Source organism: Leucopleurus acutus, assembly GCF_964270905.1.
Source record: "Leucopleurus acutus genome assembly, chromosome: 16".
Taxonomy (NCBI): Eukaryota; Metazoa; Chordata; class Mammalia; order Artiodactyla; family Delphinidae; genus Leucopleurus; species Leucopleurus acutus.
The window spans coordinates 22,160,752-22,178,402 of NC_139158.1; the positions used below are offsets into that span (position 1 = coordinate 22,160,752).

The following is a 17,651-nucleotide window of genomic DNA, read 5'->3' on the forward strand; positions in this document are numbered from 1 at the left end:
GGCAGTTGGGCTGTGAAGAGAAAGGAGCGTCGGGAATGGCAACCAAGAGGCTTGCACGGTACGCTAGGGGACTCCGGGCGGCGGGGGGGTCGGTCCTGGAGCGGCGCTGGCGTCCGCAGTGTCAGCCTCCGTTCTCTGCAGCTCGGGCGTCCCAACCTGTACTGGCCAGCCCAGGCTGAAAGGTCTCTGCCTGGACGTCAGTCTCGAGCCTCTGGCAGCCCTGTGCGCGAGCGTGGAAGGACCAAGGCTCTCGACTCTGTGCCCTTGAGCCACAGTCTGCCTATACCAGGCCTCGGGAAACTATTAAGAACGACCCTGGAGGGCCGTTCGGAGGTCGCAGGGAGCCCTGACCGCACTCAACAAGCCGTTCACCCCACGACTTACTCGTGATCCCTTTAATTCACAATGTGAATCATTGTGGCCTTTCTCCTGATTCTTGGACACGCTGTTCACGTTTGTGATTAATAGAAACAGTATAATGCATTCGTGAATAGCATGGGTTTCACAGTTGGATGATCCTTGGTTCACAGACTAAATATGTGTTTTCTGGCAAATTGCTGAGTTCGTTTTCTCATCCATTAAATATAGGTAGCAAAAGGGACTACTTTATACAGTTGTTGAGGATGAAAGGAGATCACCATCTTAGTTCAGTGCCTACTATGTAGTGAGCAGTCAGTAGGTGTTACCCATTATTCTCAACTCCCCATCACAGGTCAAACAAAAAACTAGAACAGGAGGTGTCTACCTAGTTAAACTCTACTTAGCACAGTTTTGTCTCAGGGCACTTAGGACCTCAGTAAACATGTAAGCTGTTAGGGTAGGGGTTCCCTGGAGAAAGAGAACCAGGCATGGCTTTCTTAACATAAGAGAAGCCATTTTTGGCCGAAGCCATTTTGTAATCTAAGCCTGGACACAATGCTTGTCCTTGAAGAGGTCTCAGTAAGTAATGATCTTAAAGGAACAAAAGAATGCAGAAACGAACGACTGTTAAGCAAGAGAAGCAACAGTGGCAAATATAATATATTAGTTGTAAAGACCAATGGTTCTGGGAATTCCCTGGTGGTCCAGTGGTTAGGGCTTCACGCTTCCACTGCAGGCGGCACGGGTTCGATCCCTGGTTGAGTAACTAAGATCCTGCAAGACACGTGGTGCGGCCAAAAAAAAAAAGACTCCTTGTTCTGTTTCAGTGGTAAAGATTAGCCTGAGGTGCTCAACCACCAGATCAGCTGGAACCCAAGGGATGATGATGTTGACCTTTTTTGACCCTCTTATATCAGCTAAAGCTTGGAATCTTTCATGAATATGCATGTACCCTTAGCTGAAAACTTCCCCAATTTTGCAGTTGGGAGAAACACTGCTTTGGAAAGGATCCCCGCTGTTCTACTTACTTGCTGCAAGTAATAAATCCTTCCCTCTCCTGCTCTTTTTTTTAATTAATTAATTTTATTTTATTATTTATTTTTGGCTGCGTTGGGTCTTCGTTGCTGCACGAGGGCTTTCTCTAGTCTCAGAGAGTGATTGCTACTCTTCATTGCAGTGCGCGGGCTTCTCATTGCTGTGGTTTGCCTTTGTTGCGGAGGACAGGCTTTAGGCGTGTGGGCTTCAGTAGTTATGGCACGGGGACCCAGTAGTTGCGACTCACCGGCTCTAGAGCACAGGCTCAGTAGTTGTGGCGCATGGGCTTAGTTGCTCCGCGGCATGTGGGATCTTCCCGGAGCAGGGTTCGAACCTGTGTCCTCTGCGCTGGCAGGCGGATTCTTAACCACTGAGCCACCAGGGAAGACCCCCTTCTCCCACTTTTTGCCTTGGTTGTGTCTTTTGGCTTGACAGCCACCAAGAGGGGAGCACAGTTTTCAGGTAACAAGCTCTTCCCTTTCTGTGGACTCAGCATGTTGCCCTTAAAGATCCTTTATCATATATTACCTTTCAGTAGTTTGCTATGGGTATCTAGTTTCTTTACCCAGATATTTTAAGCTCCTAGAAGACTGGACCTGCCCTGTCTCCTCTCAGCTGTGCTGTACACATAGCAAGGGCTTGAAAAATGCAAAAGAAAAAATAACTTAGCTTTTCAATGCATCTTTAAAATCACTTGAGTTCCTCAGTATTACTGTAAAATAAGGGGAGCACAAAGAATTGGTCTAAGTTTGCGAATATGCACTTTGAGGCCCATGCAGGTAGAATGACTACTAAAGTCAAGAGTGCAAAGAACCAGTCTAGTTCAATTTCCTCTCAATCACAATACATCAAACCATTAATAATGAGGGTTATACCATCAGTTTGTTAGCTTATATAGGCAGGGGTATGAATGAATTTGTTGAGCATTCCTGGATTATTTTACATTTTTAGGCAGCTTGGATTAATTAGAAGAAAGTCAATTGCACCGCCAAATGGAAATCTAGGAAGAAGCAAATCTAGTAAGTAGTGTGCTTCATTTCTTTATTTTCTGTAGCCTTGCATTTTTAACACTGGTAAAACATAAGGACACTCTGATCTTTTGCAGAGCAGTTGTTTGACTACTTAATTGTCATTGATTTTGAGTCGACTTGTTGGAATGATGGGAAACGCCACCGTAGCCAGGAAATAAGTAAGTCTGAACTTGACTGCAAATGGCCAAAGGTGACACTAGATAAGTTATTTTAAAGTTTATAGATATAAAACAGTTAACAGTTAAAGAAAACAAAATGATCTATGAATTGGTAATTTACTATAAAATCTGACTTGACAAAAAAACCCAAAAACCTAATACCTAATTGTGTCATCATATAAAATAATTGTTTTAGGATTATATACAAAATCTCAATTGCATAGAAGCTGAAAAGAACATAATGCCTTTGCAAAAAGAAGTACGTTTCAATTTTCATATGGTCTTCATATTTAATTATGGAAATATATTCAAGAGTTTTAAGTAGATATACCTGTAACTTGAATAGTTTGACTTATTCTTTGGCATAACTTTTTTTTTTTTTCCTTTGGCATAACTTTAACCATTACATTACACTGCTTTGGTCATTTTAATATGCTTTTACTAAAACAATGATTGTTTAATAATGAATGCTATATGATAGTAATATATATTTAATTTAGAGTGATTGCAGCATTAATTTATCAATTGTATATTCAAGTGTCAATTGATGATTCTTTCATGTAGTTGAATTTCCAGCTATATTGCTAAACACATCAACTGGAGAGATTGAATCTGAGTTCCATGCTTATGTTCATCCTCAGGAACATCCAATTCTTTCTGAATTTTGCATGGAACTAACAGGCATAAAGCAGGTATGCCCTTCTCTTTTCCTCATTTCTCTTCTCATTCTCCCACCCCAACAAAAAAAAAGCAGGCGAGATGCATATATTAAAATTCAGAAATCAGTTTCAAAAAGAAAATAAAAGCTATATGCCATTTGGAATTAGATTTATTCACTGTTAGGAGATATAATGTCCCCTCCAGAATCTTGGAATCTTTAAAAATTAGAAAGAATTAGACTTTCCCGTGGTTAAGATGCTGTACTTCAAGGGCACAGGTTTGATCCCTGGTCAGGGAACTAAGATCCCACGTGGTGTGACCAAAAAAGAAAGAAAGAAAGAATAGTGTTATAAAGATGTATATCAATTTCCATACTTTATGGAAATTAAGTGACATCAAATTTCTGTTGATCGAGATATATTTATTGTATTTCTGTGTGATTTAGATTGATCAACCGAATTTTTCTAACCTTGCAGAATTCTAACCATTATATTATTTCTCTCCCATGTGTTTTAACATCTTTTCACTAGATGAACTCTTTGCCAGTTAGAATTTCTTCTTCTTTGTTGTATATCCCCCACACATTGCCTACTTATGTGCTCAATAATTATGGAATTCAGTTGTTGAATTCAGATTTTATGACTCTATTCAGGCTCAAGTTGATGAAGGAGTCCCTCTGAAGATTTGCTTATCTCAGTTCTGTAAATGGATTCAGAAGATTCAGCAACAGAAGAAAATTACTTTTGCTACTAGGGTTTCAGATATTTCTACTTCTGAAGTAAAATTATGTGCATTTGTTACTTGGTCAGGTAAAAAAAAAAAAAAGTTGTATCTATCAATCATAAATGAGTAGTGTTGCCACCGTATAATTCTTTATCTCTGGTAGGAATTATACTTGTTAGCTTCCTGGGCCACGAAAAGAAATCTAAGTGTCTAGCAGATGTTAACCAAGAAAAGTAAATTTATTCATATTTTAAATTTTTTAAATGCCTTAAAAATTTAAGCCCTAACTTTAAAGAATCTTTCTAGACTGCTCCTCTCTGTTCTCCTGAATCCAGGCAAAGACTGGTGAAAACTCTTAGCATGCTATTTTCTATAACTTTGAAAAAAAAGAGTCCTTATTCAACTCACAACCTTTGCTTTTATACTTTCACACTTCTAATATAGACATCAAGGAAAAAATGGGCCATTTAAAGTAGACCTTTTCTATGCCCATGTTAGAGCATTCCCGTTAATAGTCATTGATAGCAGTGCTGTGCCATTGATAGCATAGCACTGATAGTCTTGGGTCTGTATGATCAGGCCACTCAGGATGGCTGTTCTCTTGTTCTCTGTACATCCCCTGATTGACCAGTCCCTGCTTTACTTAACACCCTACTCATATGACTGACCTCCCCTCTTAATACATACTTGCCCCTGGCCCCAGCTAGTGATTGTTCTAATCTTTAGATCAGAATATCTCCACCACGATAGCTTATCAAAGGGGCATAAGGGCTTGCTCCTCAGCTGGTTTCCCTGGGAACTCATGAGCCAACCTGATGTCAATTCCCCCGGTAACACTTAGCAGAAGGCTGCTGCCATCTGCTTCGCGTGGTGGAGTGTCACTCCAAGACCTTGCTTCAGACATGTATGATCCCCCTGTTCATTAAATCCTTGATGTCTGTGTCACCGATTCAGGCTCTTTATTCTGTCTTGAGGTTAGGCAAGTACAGGGCTTGCAGGCCTGTGGGGTATAGCCCAAAAGGGTCCCTGTAAGATGTTTGGTTTCTCCATTACATTAATATTTTCTAGAATGTTGAAAGCAGATAATCTTTTCCATCTAGACCTTGTAATGTGACACCTTACTCTTCTTCTGAAGTATCTGTGTTTTAGTGTGTTTTTAAGAAATCATTTTGAAACTTAATTACCAACCTAATTTCTTAATAGTAAGTTTTGAATAATTGTTAGATATTACCAGGGCAATTAAATCTTACTCTTCTTTTATATATTATATAGTATGTTATATATACCATATGTAGTATATATTATATTTAAAATATAGTATTATAATATATGCTTTCATATATTATTTTAAGTCCTGCTATTCTGTTTTATGTCATCTTTCACCATTTTATTTGTAAATGATAGCATAAGTAAAAACTGCTGGCATCATTGACTTTGTTCTATTTTAATATACTTAATGCAGACTGGGACTTGGGAGTTTGCCTGGAGTATGAGTGTAAAAGAAAACAGTTGTTAAAACCTGTGTTCCTTAATTCTTGGATTGATCTCAGAGTAACTTACAAGGTAAGGGTCAAAGATGGGGGCATGTTCACTTTCTTTCTATTAAAAAATGATTAAACTTTATCCCATGCATGGGTATGAGTTTCTACAAACAAAATATTTTGTTTTGAAACATTCACATAAATACTTTTCTTAAAGTATATAGAACAACACAAAAATAAGCACATTCCAAATCTAATAGAATAAAAATTATGAGAAGTAAATGGTTAATACCTAGCCCCTAAGGGACCTCCCTGGTGGTCCAGTGGTTAAGACTCCACACTCCCAATGCAGGGGGCCCAGGTTCGATCCCTGGTTAGGGAGCTAGATCCCACATGCCACAACTAAAGATCTCACGTGCTGCAACAAAGATCCCACAACTAAGACCCTGTGCAGCCAAATAAATATTAAAAAAAAAAACTGTTTTAAAAAAATACATAGCCTTTCAAATAGTAATCATTTTTTAAGACATATTGTCTTTTATTTGACTAGATTTTCTACAGGAGAAAACCAAAAGGACTAAGTGGTGCCCTGCAGGAAGTGGGAATAGAATTCTTGGGACGAGAACATTTCGGTTAGTATAATTTAAAATTTTATTATGTAAGTCATTCTATTTTTATACAGTCTTTCATTTGAACCTCATTTTTTGATGATATCATTAACAAGGAATATGCTTCAGCCTGAAAAAAGCCCTAATCTATACAATTCAAATTGTTTCCAAGATTTTCAAATTACCACTTTCATAAAATATTGTAAGATAAAGACTGTCATGTAGTGGCTTTCTACTTGCTAAAAAGAATGAAAAGAATTAGCCAAATCAAATGGAGATTATAAACCAATGCCCGAATAATACAGTGGACTAGGGAAAGAACTGAGCAAGACTATTAGATTACTCATAAAACATGGTCCCTACAGAATGTTGGTCATATATTATTTTTTAATTTTAATTTTATTGGAATATAGTTGATTTACAATGTTGTGTTAGTTTCAGGTGTACAACAAAGTGATTCATATATACATATACATATATTCATTCTTTTTTAGATACTTTTCTCATATAGGTTATCACAGAATATTGAGTAGAGTTCCCTGTGCTATACAGTGGGTCTTTGTTGGTTATCTATCTTATATATAGTAGTATGTGTATGTTCATCCCAAGCTCCTGATTTATACCTCCCCCCAACGTTTCCCCTTTGGTAACCATAAGGTTTTTTCGATATCTGTAAGACTTTCTATTTTGTAAATAAGTTCATTTGTATCTTTTTTTAAAAATTAGATTCCACATATGACCAGTATCATATGATACTTTGTATTTTTCTGTCTGACATACTGCACTTAGTATGATAATCTCTAGGTCCATCCATGTTGTTTCCAATGGCATTATTTCATTCTTTTTTATGACTGAGTAATGTTCCACTGTATATATGTACCACGTCTTCTTTATGTATTCCTCTGTTCATGGACATTTAGGATGCTTCCATGTCTTGGCTATTGTAAACAGTGCTGCACTGAACATTGGGGTGCATGTATCTTTTCAGATTATGGTTTTCTCTGGATATATGCCCAGGAGCGGGATTGCTGGATCATATGGTAGTTCTATTTTTAGTTTTTTAAGGAACCTCCATACTGTTCTCCATAGTGGTTGTACCAATTTACATTCCCACCAACAGTGTAGGAAGGTTCCCTCTTCTCCACACCTTCTCCAGCATTTATTGTTTGTAGACTGTTTGATGATGGCCATTCTTACCGGTGTGAGATGATACCTCACTGTAGTTTTGACTTGCATTTCTCTGATAATTAGTGATGTTGAACATTTTTTCATGTGCTTTTTGGCCATCTGTATGTCTTCTTTGGAGAAATGTCTATTTTGGTCTTCTGCCTATTTTTCATTTGGGTTGTTTGGGGTTTTTTTGACATAGAGCTGCTTGAGCTGTTAGTGTATTTTAGAGATTAATCCCTTGTAGGTCGCTTTGTTTGCAAATATTTTCTCCAATTCTGTGGGTTGTCTTTTTGTTTTGTTTATGGTTTCCTTTGCTGTGCAAAAGCTTTTGAGTTTAATTAGGTCCCAATTGTTTATTTTTGTTTTTATTTTCATTACTCTAGGAGGCAGATCAAAAAAAATATTGCTGCAATTTATGTCAAAGAGTGTTCTGCCTAGGTTTTCCTCTGTTTTATAGTATCCAGCCTTGCATTTAGATCTTTGATCCATTTTGAGTTTATTTTTGTATACGGTGTTAGAGAATGTCCTAATTTCATTCTTTTACATGTAGCTGTCCAGTTTTCCCAGCAGCACTTATTGAAGAGACTGTCTTTTCTCCATTGTATATTCTTGCCTCCTTTGTCATAGATTAATTGACCATAGATGTGTGAATTTATTTCTGGGCTTTCTATCCTGTTCCATTGACCTATATATCTGCTTTTGTGCCGGTGTAATACTGTTTTGATTACTGTAGCTTTGTAGTATAGTCTGAAGTCAGGGAGCTTGATTCCTCCAGCTCCCTTTTTCTTTCTCAAGATTGCTTTGGCTATTCAGGGTCTTTTGTGTTTCCATGCAAATTAAAATTTTTGTTCTAATTTTGTGAAAAATGCCATTGATAATTTGATAGGGATTGCATTGAAACTGTAGCTTGCTTTGGGTAATATAGTCATTTTGACAATATTGATTCTTCCAATCCAAGAACACAGTATATCTTTCCATCTGTTTGTGTCATCTTTGGTTTCCTTCATCAGTATCTTATAGTTTTCTGAGTACAGGTCTTTTGTCTCCTTGGGTAGCTTTATTCCTAGGTATTTTATTCTTTTTGATGCAATGGTAAATGGGATTGTTTCCTTAATTTCTCTTTCTGATCTTTCGTTGTTAGTGTATAGGAATGCAAGAGATTTCTGTGCATTAATTTTGTATCCTGCATCTTTACCAAATTCATCGATGAGCTCTAGTAGTTTTCTGGTAGCAACTTTAGAATTTTCTATGCATAGTATCACATCATCTGCAAACAGTGTCAGTTTTACTTCTTCTTTTCCAATTTGGATTCCTTTTATTTCTTTTTCTTCTCTGATTGCCATGGCTAGGACTTCCAAAACTGTGTTGAATAGAAGTGGCGAGAGCCTTGCCTTGTTCCTGATCTTAGAGGGAATGCTTTCAGCTTTTCACCATTGAGAATGATGTTAGCTGTGAGTTTGTCATATACGGCCTTTATTATGTTGAGGTAAGTTCCCTCTATTCCCACTTTCTGGAGAGCTTTTATTATAAATGGATGTTAAATTTTGTCAAAAGCTTTTTCTGCATCTATTGAGATGATCCTATAGGGTTTTTTTTTTAACTTTTTATTTTATATTGGAGTATAGTTGATTAACAATGTTGTGTTAGTTTCAGGTGTACAGCCAAGTGATTCAGTTATACATATACATGTGTCTATTCTCTTTCATATCCTTTTCCCATTTAGGTTGTTACATAATATTGAGCAGAGTTCCCTGTGCTATGCAGTAGGTCCTTGTTGGTTATCCTTTTTAAATGTAGCAGTGTGTACATGTCAATTCCAAACTCCCTTACTATCCCTCTCCCCACTCACCCCTGCCAATCATAAGTTTGTTCTCTAAGTCTGTGAGTCTGTTTCTGTTTTGTAAATAAGTTCATTTGTATCATTTTTTTTTAGATTCCGCATATAAGTGATATTTGATATTCATCTTTCTCTGACTTACTTCACTCAGTATGACCATCTCTAGGTCCATCTATGTTGCTGCAAATGGCATTATTTCATTCTTTTTAATGGCAGAGTAATATTCCATTGTATATATGTACCACATCTTCTTTATCCATTCTTCTGTCGATGCACGTTTAGGCTGCTTCCATGTTTTGGAAACAACGCTGAACATTGGGATGCATGTATCCTTTCAGACCATGTTTTTCTCCAGATACCTGCCAGGAGTGGGATTTCATGATCATATGGTAGCTCTATTTTTAGGTTTTTAAGGAACCTCCATACTGTTTTCCACAGTGGCTGCACCAATTTACATTCCCACCAACAGTGTAAGAGGTTTCCCTTCTCTCCACACCCTCTCCAGCATTTATTGTTTGTGGATTTTTTGATGATAGCCATTCTAACTGGTGTGAGGTGATACCTCATCGTAGTTTTTTTTTTTTTGCGGTACGCGGGCCTCTCACTGTTGTGGCCTCTCCCGTTGCAGAGCACAGGCTGTGGACGCGCAGGCCCAGTGGCCATGGCTCACGGGCCCAGCCGCTGCGTGGCATGCGGGATCCTCCCGGACCAGGGCACGAACCCGTGTCCCCCGCATCGGCAGGCGGACTCTCAACCACTGCGCCACCAGGGAAGCCCTCATCGTAGTTTTGACTTGCATTTCTCTAATAATTAATGATGTTGAACATCTTTTCATGTGCCTTTTATCCGTCTGTATGTTTTCTTTGGGGAAATGTCTGTTTAGGTCTTCTGCCCCTTTTTTGATTGGGTTGTTTGTTTTGCTGATATTAAGCCACATGAGCTGTTTGTAAATTTTGGAGACTAATCCCTTCTCAGTCACATTGTTGGCAAATATTTTCTCCTAATCTGTGGGTTGTCTTTTCGTTTTGTTTATGGTTTCCTTTGCTGTGAAAAAGCTTTTGAGTTTAATTATGTCCCATTTGTTTATTTTTGTTTTTATTTCCATCATTCTGGGAGACAGATCAAAAAAGATATTGCTGCGATTTATGTCAAAGAGCGTTCTGCCTATGTTTTCCTCTAACAGTTTGATAGTGTCCAGTCTCACATTTAGGTCTTTAATCTATTTTGAGTTTATTTTTGTGTATGGTGTTAAAGAATGATACTAGAGACAAATGAAAACAAAAGCACAACGATCCAAAACCTACAGAATGCAGCAAAAGCAGTTCTAAGAGGGAAGTATAGCAATACAATCTTACCTCAGGAACCTAAAGCAACTAGAGAAAGAAGAACAAACAAAACCTAAACTTAGTAGAAGGAAAGAAATCGTAAAGATCAGAGCAGAAATAAGTGAAATAGAGATGAAGAAAACAATAGCAAAGATCAGTGAAACTAAAAGCTAGTTCTCTGAGAAGATAGACAAAATTGATAAATGTTTAGCCAGATTCATCAAGAAAAGAAGGGAGAGGACTCAAATCAATAAAATTAGAAATGAAAAAGGAGAACTTAACAACTGACACCACAGAAATACAAAGGATCATAAGAGACTAGCAACTGTATGCTGATAAAACGGACAACCTGTAAGAAATGGCCAAATTCTTAGGAAGGTACAACTTCTCAAGACTGAACCAGGAAGAAATAGAAGATATGAACAGACCAGTCACAAGTAATGAAATTGAAACGGTGATTAAAAAAGTCCCAACAAACAAAAGTCCAGGACTAGATGGCTTCACAGGTAAATTCTATCAAACATTTAGAGAAGGGCTTCCCTGGTGGCGCAGTGGTTGAGAGTCTGCCTGCCGATGCAGGGGACACGGGTTCGTGCCCCGGTCCGGGAGGATCCCACCTGCCGCGGAGCGGCTGGGCCCTTGAGCCATGGCCACTGAGCCTGCGCGTCCGGAGCCTGTGCTCTGCAACGGGAGAAGCCACAGCAGTGAGGGGCCCGCGTACCGCAAAAAAAAAAAAAAAAAAAAAACCATTTAGAGAAGAGCTAGCACCTATCCTTCTGAAACTGTTCCAAAAAATTGCAGAGGAAGGAAAACTCCCAAACTCATTCTGTGAGGCCACCATCACTCTGATACCAAAACCAGACAAAGATACCACAAAAAAAGAAAATTACAGGCCAGTACCAGTGGTGAATACCTGCTCGTGGGTCTCCTATGGGCGACTGCTCTTCACACACTCCCAAGACAGTGGGGGCAGGGCTTGGTGCCTGCTCTCGGATCTTGTATGGGCAGGTGGTCTCCATGCATTCCCGGGACAGCAGGGGCAGGTTTGGTGGCTTCTTGTGGATTTCCTAGGGGTGAGGGCTATCCGCTCGCTCCTGGGACAAAAGGGGCTGGGCCTGGCATCTGCTTGTAGGTCTCCTATGGGCAACCGCTCTCCGTGCACTCCCAGGACAGCGTGTGCAGGACTCGGTCATATATTTTCAAACTAACAAAATTTCACCTCCTCCCCTGTAAATGTGGGAAATCTTTCATTGGTAAGGCTGCCAGTAGCCTTACCAATGAAATTAGTAGTTGATCAGAAAACCAACAGTATGTTCCAATTTCTGCTTAAGTGGTGGTATTTTTTGCTATATTTCTTTACACTGGTACCACTAAATTCAGTGTTTGATATCTCTTTTCTCAGGGTTGGATGATTCTAGGAATACTGCCCTTCTTGCTTGGAAAATGATCAGGGATGGTTGCTTAATGAAAATTACAAGGTCCTTGAACAAGGTTAGTAGTGTCTTACCTCTTTATTCTGTTACTTCAAACTCCAGAAGTAATCATGGGCAAGTTGAAATGTAGATGTCATGTATGCTATCATTTATAAATCAATCAATGATGACGTTTTTCTTTTTTGTCATACAATGCGTACTAAAGAAATTATGAATGCAGAATGTCTAAAGCTGTTGGATTTGTCTGTGAAATCATAGGTTCCCACTAAGAGGAATCCTAACATTTTCACCAGAAATTTGAATATGGATCAAGTTGAAGAAATATCAGCCTGCAACAGTAGCATTCATGATCCCAGCATATATGGTACGGAACCTAAAAATACAATAAAATCCTACGAGAAAGTGCAAATGAAGTCAGTTGATGTGAATTTTCCTATAAAGGTACAGCAAGATCATTTACAACTAAAGGGCAATGTAAAAGCAGGCTGTCAGAATGTCAAAAGCTGTTTATCTCTTTTTAATACTGAGTCCAGGACCTCTCTGGGGCAGTTACAGTCTTCCAGTTTGAATACACCTATGCAGAAGCAAATAAACCAACATCTTGCATTTAATACCAATTCTGAGTCTTCAACAGTTGGTTCAGAATTGATACTTGTTTCAACTACCATTTCATCTGTTAATAATGTCTCTGATATGGAAATGAGTTCTGCTCTTGACAGTTTACCTATGTTGGCTGATTGGGAGGATGTAGCTTTACTGCCATCATCTCAACCTGAGCAGAATATATATTGTATGCCTCCTATTAGTGACTCAAACTTAGACACTTCATTTAATTCTGGAGAAAGATTAATGGTTTTAGAAAAATCTGAAATGTTAAGTCAAGAAAATTTTGGAGGCACAGAAGAAACTCCTCAAAAATCTGATACGTCTAAATCTATTGTATATAAGAGTCCACATACTACTATTTATAATATAAAAGAAGCCAAAGATCCAGGTTCAGATGCTTTTGACTTTAAGTTACCTGAATGTAAATCAAGTAGCTTCAACAGTGTTAATGCCAATATGTCTCATCCTTTAGTTTTGGGGAAACTTCCTCTTCATTTAGGCGGTGCTAAGAGGAATCCATCCAGTCCCCTACCTTTCCCACCAGCAAAAAAACAGACCTTCACTATTCATGAAGAAAAGCCTACATCATCTAATGGCTCCCCAGGGGGAAGTTCTTCCAGGAAGGTTCTCCCTTCTATCTTAACTTCTACAGTTAATGTACAAGATCCTTGGAAGGGTGGGAAAATAACACCTCCTTTATGCAAGTGTGGCCGAAGATCTAAGAGACTTGTTGCTTCTAATAATGGACCAAACCATGGAAAAGTCTTCTATTGTTGTCCTATTGGGAAGTACCAAGAAAAGAGAAAATGTTGTGGTTATTTCAAATGGGAACAAACACTTCAAAAGGAGACAGCCAACAGCATAGTTCTGTCTCATTCCCCAGGGGGACACACTTTTAACTCTCCAGAAACAAGCCATATTTGTGACAGAAATGTAGATTTTTCAACTAAAAATTCATTGAGACTCAGACCTTCAATGAGGAATTGACTTTTTTTACATGTAAACTATGTTTTTACCTCAATGTGACTTTTACTACAGTAAAGAGAAAATTTGTATAGGGCTACAAGTTGTGAGGACATAGTGTATCTGAGCTCTGTAAGCTACACTGGGGCTATTCAACACATTCTCACACATACACACACTGAAAATAGAAAAAAGAATTTCACAGGCTTCTAATTTCATTCACCATTTATCTAATTTGTCTTCTGTTCATGTATGAATCCTGATTGCCCCTTGAATTCCCACACATTATGAGTATTCTGATAATGTCTTATACTATTTTATTTATATTTCACATATTAACCCATGCCAAATTTATCATACTTTTTGAAGAGCCACAAATGAAATACTTGGTAAACTGTATTTATTAGATTAAATGTAATAAGCAGCAATACTAGTATATGATATCCTTGTTTCTTTTTATTGAATTATAATTGCCATGCAATATTATATTGGTTTCAGGTGTACAACATGTTATACCCTTCTTTTGCAGTTAGACCTTGAAACAAATTTTAAACTATTTTTAATTATTTGAATAAAAATGTGACCGATAAAAATCACTAGACTGTTTTCAGGTAGATGCTTTTGTACTTTGAGAATTATGATAATCTAATATTTTAAGTTTTTCTAAAAACTTTTATAACTTATTTAGTTTTATTTCAACCCTTGAAAATTGGTTCTGATTTGTATGTCAACATATCAGAAGAATTATTCAACTAAGATTTGAACTCCAACAGGTCAGAGATTCGGTTCAGAAACGCTTCTATACTGTATGTTTAAAAGTTCCATGGCAGCTGATGGTATTCTATTTATATTGCCAAATTATAAGAACATTGACACTAATGCAGAGGAATTTACTGAATATTTTAGTTCAGAATTCAGCCTATGATGTTATAACCACAAGGTATTTTAAATCAGTTAGTTTATAAGCATACTGTCACATTTTGAAATCACCTTTTCATAATCTTGTGGTTTTACAGGGCCTTATTTTATAGATACCATGATAAGTAATGAATTTAAATTGTTTCCCATTCTTTCTTCCTCAGTTCATTTCTTATCTTGCCACTAATAGTCTTTGGCAGCTCTTGAATAAATTCTACCTGTAGATATCAAGGGAAGAAAATTAGCCCAGAAGTTTTCATCTTTAGACAAAGTCAACTGTATAAAAGTTCTATTATGAACTCTAGGTGAAAGAATCAGGACACCCATTGGGGTGAGTTTTTGGTAACAACCAAAAAAGGGAGAGGGGTATTGTTGATATTTTTCTTGATATTTAGTACAGTAAGTCCCCTACACACGAACCTTCAATTTGTGAACTTTCAAAGATGCGAACATGCATCTGGTTCCAGCAAGGAACCCGAACCTGTGCCATCAGCATCAGGCGTGAGTGACATTGAAGCTCACCCTCTGCCTCCTATTGCTGACAATCCTTCAACTCTACCATCTCCCACCTCTTCTCCCTCCTCCAGTCAGTAACTCTTTTTGCCTGTTCACTCGATGACAGCCCCTGTATGCCAGCTGTTGTACTGTACTACTGTACTTTTCAAGGTACTGTACTTAAGATTAAAAATGTTTTCTTTATTTTTTGTATTTGTTTTTTATGTATTATTTGTGTGAAAAGTATTATAAACCTATTACAGTACAGTACTATATAGCCAATTGTGTTAGTTGGGTACCTAGGCTAACTTTGTTAGACTTAACGAAAAAACTAGACTTAATGAACATGCTCTCCAAACAGAACTTGTTCGAATATAGGGGACTTGCTGTATTTATTATAAGTCAGGTAAGCCAAATGACCCAGCAAATTAGTTTAAGGGTTTCATTTTAATCTCAAAGATTCTGATTCTTATCCGTGTCATTAGTTTAGTTTGGAATATTTGGTATAGCATGTTTGAGGAGAATGTTCATTAAAATGGAAAAAATAAACAGCTGAAAATTTCCAGAATACTAAGCAAATATTGTTCATAATCAGAATACCTACCTTCCTGGGATATTTGTAAGGTGCTGTAGCTCTTTTTACATGCTCCTGAATCTCCTTCTTCAGTTGTTCTTGATCGTTTGACTTCTAATCAGGGTTCAGAACAATAAAAGCCTTTACTACCTAAAATAAATATTTGAACACCAGGAAGATGAGTTGTATATTCTTATGTTTTAGTGCGTCTTTTCTTTCTCTTAACTTGGGAATCTAATCTAAATACCTGATGCAGTGGGCCACAAGGTTTATTAGAGTCTGATCCCAGCTCTATGCTCTTAAGCCAGCCAGTTGACTCCCACACCTAGATTTTGTATCTAATACGAGAGCTTCTGGAACCCCTGCTTTGATTATGATCTATACGTGAACCTTCTCATCTAACTACATCTTAAACTCTACTTTCTGACCTGTTTCTGATCATCTCTGCTCTTGACTTCTTGCCTCATCTTTTATCTCCTTCAAAAAAGTTTTCTTTTGGAAACTTGGTAATGCACTAAGCACAGTCTTTTATATAACAACCCAGCCTGATATAGTCTAGCTCATAGGTCACCACCCTCAGTGTGGCCCTAATAAACAGTATTCTCATGGGTTTGCCATATCCTTATTGAAGGGAATAGTTCACTGAGTGAGACCGTCCACTCTTTATTCCATAGACATTTCTGTTGATGCAAGGCTATGAAGATTCCAGCAGTCACTTTGCTATTGCTCTGACCCATTTACCTGGCCTTCAGTGATAAGGGTAAAAGTGGTGATGGTCCTTGCTCTATAATTGGCAGAAGACAGGGAAGAATTCATCACTTCGTGCTCACAAATCCTGTTCCCCAAAGTTCACCCTTCCTTGAAATGTTTTAGAAAATCCTGCCCAGAAATTTTGGACCTTTACTGGAGAAGACAGAGGCCGTTCCTCATGTGTAGTCCCCTTCAAGAGTGTATTGGAATTCTAAATGTTCTCTCCTGGGGCACTGCCAGCACTGCGATTTACTGCCTTCCCTAGAGGCAGAACTCTAGGTGAGTCAATTAGTATGCACCACCAAATCCAGAATACCAGCCTAGGGTTTGCCATGGAATGATGCTGCCTTGTGGACATAGTTCAGGAGAGTCACCTGTAAATTTTATGATTAAATATTCAGCACTTAAGAGGCTTAAATCTTTTTGAATTCACAGATTCATGTATATAGCTTGAAGATAAGTTGGCAACATTACCTATCTACCTTGGTCTGGAAGTAAATAGTTGATCAAAAATGGATTATTTGAGAGACTAAGTCACTCAGGACAACTAGTTAGTGAGAAGTGAAGACTTGCAGTTATAAAATTTTCACATTTTGGTCATTGCTTACCAGTGTGCAGTTTTACAACATTTTATGAGCAATTATTGCTGTCTTTACCAAAACACCTTGAAAATTTCTAAATTACATGTGCCATGGAGCAGTTGTGTGTGTATGCATGTATATAATTTTATCCTATCCATTTTTTGACATTTCATAGAATTTATTTGTATTTATGCCTGCTCTATTTCTTATCAACATTTTTATGAATAAAATAAATTATCCTTGCTATAAGTGAATTGTGCAAAGGCAAATTATTTTAAGAACTAGTGTCTAAATACTGGTTTGCATATTGATGACTTGTACACCTTGGGTAAAGTCTAATTTATCTTTATAAAAGTCTTTATAAACCATTACAGAAAATGATAAATTATTAAGGAACAATCTAACATGGTTAAGAGCATGAACTCTGAAGTCAGACAACCTGGGTTCAAGTCACACTTTGTGTGTAATCTCAGGCAAGTTAGGACACCTCTCTCTGCCTCAGTTTCCTTCTCTGTAAAAGGAATTTGTGAGGATTAAATAAGTTAACATAGGTATAGGGCTTATAACAATACCTGGAACATACTAAGTCATTAAAAATATTAGGTATTAGTTGTAGTAATTTCTTTTGCACAGAATTTCAGAAAAACTTTGAAGCCCACTTATGGATTTTAGGTTAAAAAAAATCTTGTACTTCTACTACTGAAACTAATACCTAATATTTTTAATGACTTAATATGTTCCAGATGTTGTTATAAGGCCTATACCTATGTCAACTTATTTAATCCTCACAAGCTTTATTTTAAGAAATTAAAAATCATTTTTAATTCTATTCTCCAGAGAAAACCAGCAAAGTGGTATAAATTATTCCTGTTTTTTCCCAATACATTTATACTTAAAAATGGAACCATGCTATACATTACAGCTTTGAATCCTTCTCTCTTTC

General features: G+C 37.6%; 2 protein-coding genes across 3 annotated transcripts in view; one reads left to right on the top strand and one right to left on the bottom strand.

Moving 5' to 3' along the window:
- ERI2 (ERI1 exoribonuclease family member 2) lies at window positions 1-16,523 on the top strand. 2 transcript variants are annotated; one of them, XM_082858168.1, is made up of 9 exons: window positions 1-58; window positions 2,347-2,414; window positions 2,501-2,584; window positions 3,149-3,276; window positions 3,897-4,053; window positions 5,430-5,530; window positions 5,999-6,080; window positions 11,791-11,879; window positions 12,080-16,523. In XM_082858168.1, the coding sequence occupies exons 1-9, from the start codon at window positions 36-38 to the stop codon at window positions 13,412-13,414; spliced, it is 2,067 nt and encodes a 688-aa protein (XP_082714294.1). In that variant the 5' UTR covers window positions 1-35; the 3' UTR covers window positions 13,415-16,523. The 2 variants fall into 2 exon arrangements, with proteins under 2 accessions (XP_082714294.1, XP_082714295.1); XM_082858169.1 differs by having other exon boundaries at window positions 29-58; window positions 2,506-2,584; window positions 3,226-3,276.
- ACSM3 (acyl-CoA synthetase medium chain family member 3) overlaps window positions 14,443-17,651 on the bottom strand; it is a gene marked incomplete at both ends in the record, with an annotated part of 26,560 nt that continues 23,351 nt past the window's right edge. The window contains 3 exon segments of the mRNA XM_082856858.1: window positions 14,443-14,526; window positions 15,408-15,491; window positions 15,495-15,527. Coding sequence (XP_082712984.1) covers window positions 14,443-14,526; window positions 15,408-15,491; window positions 15,495-15,527 — 201 coding nt within the window.

What these genes read in the sequence shown, in the direction of transcription:
- ERI2 (XM_082858168.1), top strand. Translation starts at nt 36, where the DNA reads ATGGCAACCAAGAGGCTTGCACG. An exon ending in AACTAACAGGCATAAAGCAG is followed by an intron (nt 3,277 to 3,896) that starts GTATGCCCTTCT and finishes GACTCTATTCAG; the next exon opens with GCTCAAGTTGATGAAGGAGT. An exon ending in CTTGGGACGAGAACATTTCG is followed by an intron (nt 6,081 to 11,790) that starts GTTAGTATAATT and finishes CTCTTTTCTCAG; the next exon opens with GGTTGGATGATTCTAGGAAT.